The sequence below is a fragment of the Manihot esculenta genome, chromosome 9 (assembly GCF_001659605.2).
Source record: "Manihot esculenta cultivar AM560-2 chromosome 9, M.esculenta_v8, whole genome shotgun sequence".
Taxonomy (NCBI): domain Eukaryota; kingdom Viridiplantae; phylum Streptophyta; class Magnoliopsida; order Malpighiales; family Euphorbiaceae; genus Manihot; species Manihot esculenta.
In genome coordinates this window covers 10,240,494-10,246,718 of record NC_035169.2, presented here as the reverse complement: position 1 = coordinate 10,246,718, position 6,225 = coordinate 10,240,494, and the positions used below count along the sequence as shown (strand labels likewise).

Genomic DNA, 6,225 nt, shown 5'->3' with positions numbered 1-6,225 from the left:
AGTTCAGGATGTACTCTCGGGGGTTCCCTACTTCGTCATAAGCCACCATAGGTGGCATCATAAACTTCTTTGGGATGGTCTCCTGTTGGATCCACCCTGAGAAAGGTGAGGATGTAGGTAGGAAGGCCTGGCTATTGTCGTTTGCCCCTAGCTCAGCCAGGAGTTGTTCCTTCATTCTCCTCAACTTACGGTCTACATCTGTCTCCTCTTGCCTTGGTCTTTTCTCTAGGCGATATCCCTCTTCCCATTCTTCACTTTCCATCCTCCCTACTGTTCCAATAGAGTAGCTCTTTGCTTCATCATTCTCAATAAGCTCTCTCACCCTCCGGCCTCTGGCTCTGATTGCCGGCTCATCTTCTCTAATGGCTCCTCCGCTTCTTTCTCCTGTTCTTTGACTATTCTATTGGTGGATTTGGTAGTTGAAGGTGGGTTGGGGTTCGGTGGCATTGAACCCTTCAGCTACAGGGGTATGTTTAACGGGGTATTGAGGCCCCTCTGTTGCAGCATCTGCCCCAGCCAGTGGGCAGTATTCTGTAGCTGAAGAGCCATGGCTTGGAGTTCTTGGTCAGACAAGGTGGTTCTAAGTACATTCCCTGCCGAGCTCTGTGAGGGATTAAACAACACGGGTGGTTGGTTTAAGGGGGTTGTGGGACTAGAAAATGAGAACTGATGACCTTCTTAAGTAGATCTTAAGTCATTTAGGGTGTTGTTGGTATGGTTTTCATTGTGGTTTTCCATGTGGATCTCAGTGGGTATTATGGAAATGGAACTCCAGTGATGGAAAGATCTCCTTCGTCCCCACAGACGGTGTCAATTGATATTCTGAGATCTAGAAAATAGAGTTTACAGTGTGATTGTAAGCTTAGCCTAGGAAGATCACGTCTCCCCTCTTTTATCCCTTTTTCCTTGTCCTCTAGTAACACATAACTGCCACTCTGCTACAGTGCCACCTGTCCCTATCACTCAGCTCCGTACGTACGAATTGTAACGACCCGGAAACTGAACCGCTACCGGCGCTAGGATCCAGATCGGCATAAGGCCGCCGGGACCCGTAGCAAGCCTAACATGCATCCTGTATACCTGCTAAATCCCATACAAGATCAAACATATACATAAAATTTTAAACTTTTTCTTTCCTTTACCAAGCTTAACCTGTGCATGCACAAACTCATAAACATAAAACCCCACACTGGAGCCCTCAACAAATGCTCCAATGGGGCAACATATCATACATTAAGCTTGGTTTGCATAAAATATCATTAAAACATTTCAGAAAGATCATGTACCAAAAGGGATTAACCATACATGACTAGGGTAAAGCACAACTCTAACCATGACATGTCATTACATATCCTTACATTTCAATACATACTTTTACATCATTACATAATTTTATAAATACATCATGTCCAATACTATCCTGTTACATAAACATGACTATAGCTATAACCTGCTGACCTCCTTGAACTATCTCTGACCCTGCAAACCTAGGGTTAGGGGAGAGGGGTGAGCTAAAAAGCCCAGTGAGCAGAAACTATAAAAGAAAAACAGTTCATTAAAACATATGCTATCATGGAATGCATCACATCACAAACAAATCACATCAAGAATGAATTTGTCACTAATAGACCTCTACATAAAAATCTCATATCATAACAAGTTCAGCAATACTCTGTGCCAGGGGCGATACGGCCACACCTAGTCTTCTCTTACTCTGTGCCAGGGGCGATACGGCCACACTTGGTCTTCTCTTACTATGTGCCAGGGGCGATGCGGCCACACCTGGTCTTTTCATCTCATATCATATCATACATGTCATATCGTATCATTTCATAGCATGTCATATCATATTATACTGAGGGCTAAATGATCATCCAATATCCATCCACATCATCATCATCGTATTATGCAATGCATCATATTCGTGAATTTCTAATGTAAATAACCTATTACATAACATGCATTCATGATGCATGAACATGCTTAAAACATTCGATTTATTTCAAGACATAAGGGTTAGTTCCACTCACCTCTGGTTAGCTCTGGACTAACTCTGAAGTAGCTAACACTGCTGAACACCTCGGTTCCTCAGGTCCGATCCTACACAGGGGGACTCAAATGAGGGACCAAACGTACTCTAATAGGACTCTAAACATCTCCCCAAAAACTCCCTAAAACATCATAAAACAATCATGGAAATCATGTAAAAGAAGGCTGAACAGGGCACTTTCGGCGGCAGGTTCGGCGGCCGAAAGTCCCTCCAGAGCTGAAACTCAGCCACTTTCGGCGGCACCTTCGGCGGCCGAAAGTGGTTCCAAAGCCGAAACTCGTGCATGTTCGGCGGCACCTTCGACGGCCGAAACTACCCTCCGAGCCGAAAGTCCAGCTTTCGGGGGTAGGGTTCGGCAGCCAAAACAAGCCACCACAGGCAGGTTCGGCGGCCGAACCTGAGTTCTTCCCGAAGGGCAGAACTCAGCCTCCTCATGCACAAACAGCCTCCAAACCTTCCAAAACAATCCCAAACCTCACATGCTCTCTCTCCCAAACATGCATACACACTCCCTCATGCATATAGGGCATAAACTAGCTTAAACTACCCAACAAAACATCATATAAACATTCATTGAGCATAAAACCCACATAAACCTAAACATGCACATCTACCCTCACACAAGCATCAAAACTTCTTAAAACTTGCTTAAAACAAAGAGAAGGGTTTGGATCTATACTTACCTCTTGAAGATCGAGGGTTGGTGCGATCCCTAACTTAGAGATGGGAGAAATCTAGCTCCTTGGGTCTCCAAGCTCCAAAACTTGATCTTAAGCTCAAAACTCTTCAAAACAAAGATGAAACTCATGAAAACTTGAGGGATTTGAAGAAGAAGCATAAAAACAGCCAAGGGAGAGCATGAACTCACCTATGCTCGAAAAGAGAGAGAAAACTCGCCCTTCTTTCCGGACAAGGGGCCTTTTATAGATGGCCGGCCAAACCTCCTTCGGCGGCCAAATCTGCCTCCAAAACCTCACCACGTTCGGCGGCCGAACATGGGGTTCGGCGGCCGAAAGTGGCTTTCTTTCGGAAGCCTAACGTGCCCCTCCTAAACTATCCCATGTTCGGCGGCCGAACATAAGGTTCAGCGGCCGAACCTGGTTTCTTCCCTCAAAGCTTTCGGAGGCCTAAAGCACTCCCGAAACAACCCTATATTCGGCGGCCGAACTTGAGGTTCGGCGATCGAACCTGGGTCCTTCCTCCTTGGCCTAATCTTTTCAAAACTCATTTCTTTTCCATTTAAAATCATAAAATCATGTGAAAACATTTTAAAAACACACTTTACCCTTCTAGAAGACTCTGGCATCTTCCGAAATTCAGATTTCAACGGAGATTCCGCCGGAAGGTAGGGATTCTGATGCCGGAATCTAGCCGGGTATTACATACGAATGTACCAGCGTACCCCTCTCTGTCAGGCAGCCATTTAATTTTCCCGGCGCACATGCTGATAGGGCTGCAAGGTGCTTGGGCCTGCTCTCCTACCTCCCATCACATCACCGGGCTAGGCTATCCTCTAGTGGACCTGCACATAAGGTCAGTCTGGCCTGCCTTTGCCACGGGTTGGAGTACGCGATATTGGGCTGATCTGCTTTAGAGAGTTCTAATGGGTTTTGGGCATATATTCTTCTCTAGGGTCCGGCCTCAGCCCGGGTGCCAAAAGCCTGGCGGTCATCAAGGAGTCTCTACGGTTATTGTTCGTGATTCTTTTGAAATTGTTATTGACCGGTATTATCGTTCGTGGGCCTTTATCTCAAACCCCTTACAATTAGAGAGCATTATTTGTCGAGAAATACTTATTTTTGCTAAAAGTAGAGGCTTCTTTTGCTCTATTATAGAAGAAAATTCTCTTATTACAGTTCAAGCCTATAAGGGGTAATCCAGCTTCCCTTACTACTCAATATATTATTTCGAACTCGTTAAATATAATTAAATCCTTTCAGTCTATCTCTTTTTCTTGAATACGTCCAGTTTACAATCAGATTGCACATTTTCTTGGTAAAAAGTTCATCTAAAGTAAGAGAGTTAATCTCTTATATCAAATGAACTTTGTTTACTCTTTCCACTCGAGGGCTTCTTGTAATGAATTAAACCCCATCACAAAAAGAATATTCTTAATTTCTAATTTCATACTCCTACGTGTAATATAAGTATATAATATAAATATTTTTAATTTATTACACTCACATTTTTAGATTCAACTCTTATTTTGTAATTTTATTTTTAAAAAAATAGTTTGATTCATTAGTTAAGTGTACATATTATAAAAGCAAAAATTTTCGATAAAAACTAGTTACTCAGTTTGAAAATGGGAAAGTATCCATTATTAGCTCATAGTTAACTAAAATTTGTTCTCTATACAAAGATATTTATTTTAATTTACATGAATTCTGCTATAATTTTAATTTTATATCTTTTATTTAATTTAATTATCACCATTTATCTATTGAAAAAACATTAACGTGAAATTGCGTGATGGCCACACTTAAATTGCATGGGCAAGTTTGAAGAGGTTGGATCAAACCAAATGCATGAACTATCTTACGTACTATTCATTTTCTTGTAATATCACATATTATTTGTGTTTCTATGCATCCATTTGATCTAGCTTCACCATCTCCACTTCTATCACAAGTAACCCTAATCAGGGACTTATATAAAGCTGTGTGCATTTTAGAGAAATGGTATAACAATATATTTCAGTCATGGCGATCCATCACTCAAGAATTGTGCTTCTATTCTTCTTCCTATATGCAACTTTCACCATTTTCTGCTACGCCTCCAATGTTTCAGAAGCCAAAACCAAACCTACAAAATTGATCACCAAACTAATCCACCGCAATTCTATTCACTCCCCATTTCATAACCCCCACCACAGCATAGAAGATAAAGCCAAATTCATTTTTGAAAACTCACTTGCACGCTTCACTAATTACAAAACTGATCTAGCTGCTGGGACTGACATGGGCTTGCTATTTCTAGTACGTTTTTATATAGGCAATCCAGCGATCTCACAACTAGCCGTCATGGACACTGCAAGTAACCTATTATGGGTACAATGCTCCCCAAATTGGTATATTTCCCGACGTAGTCCAATTCCATTGTTAGATCCTTTAAAATCATCTACATATGCCAGTATGCCTTGCAAATCAGAGTTCTGCTCATATTTTCCTAGTTCTAGTTGTATAAATGAGCAGTGCACTTATAATATTTCATATGTCAATGCTCCTCCATCAACAGGAAATGCAGCTACTGAGCAACTCCTCTTCGAATCAGATGAAAATATAGTTGTTGTTCCTCAAGTAATATTTGGTTGTAGTAAAGTTAACAAAGAATATATTGATGGTGGTATCAATGGTGTTTTTGGCCTCGGACCGAAAAAGCTATCTATGGCGAGGCAACTAGCAAACAAATTCTCTTACTGCATTGGGGACTTTTATGATCCCAACTACAACTATAATCGCTTGATCTTAGGAGATGAGGCACGCTTAGAGGGAGATACAACACCTCTGGAGATGAGTGAATTACATTACTATTTAAATCTTCAAGAAATAAGCATTGGAGAAAACACGCTTGACATTGATAAGAAAGTGTTTATAAGAAACATAACAGATAAAAGCAAGCTATCTGGAGTAATCATAGACTCCGGAAGTGTGGCTACTTGGCTGGTGAACGAAGCGTATTACAGGTTTAGGAATGAGGTGAAGAGGATATTGGGTGATTCTATAGTAGACACGAAGGAATGTAGATGGTGTTTGTGCTATGAAGGTACCATGGCTCAGAACCTAACAAACTTTCCAGAAGTGGTCTACCACTTTAGTGAAGAAGCTGTTTTAGAAGTGGGATTTGATGGTATATTTTATCAAGCTACCGCATCTATATTTTGCATGGCTGTTTATCCAAGCTCTCGTCTTCCAGACAAGCCTTTTCAGGATGCAACTGTCATAGGTGTCATGGCTCAACAAAACCATAACGTAGCTTATGATTTGCAAGAGAAGAAATTATATCTGGAGAGTATTGATTGTCAAGTTTATGAGGGTTAGCTTTTATTAATGTTTTATTGGGTTTGTCTTATTCGGATAGAGGAATTTTAACAATGTTTTCTATGTATTTTGATCTTTTCTATATATGATTTTAAAGAACTAAATAAGCATATCGTGGGTTCTGCCATCTTTTTA

General features: G+C 41.1%; 1 protein-coding gene across 1 annotated transcript; it reads left to right on the top strand.

The window, feature by feature from the left end:
* Positions 1–4,752: 4,752 nt before the first annotated feature.
* Positions 4,753–6,090, top strand: LOC122724602 (aspartic proteinase nepenthesin-1-like). Its single transcript, XM_043960127.1, has one exon. It carries the CDS (start codon positions 4,753–4,755, stop codon positions 6,088–6,090), a length of 1,338 nt encoding a protein of 445 aa, XP_043816062.1.
* The last annotated feature ends 135 nt before the right edge of the window (positions 6,091–6,225 follow it).

Excerpts from the sequence above, each read along its gene's own strand:
- LOC122724602 (XM_043960127.1), top strand. The coding sequence starts at position 4,753 with ATGGCGATCCATCACTCAAGAATTGTGCTTCTATTCTTCTTCCTATAT.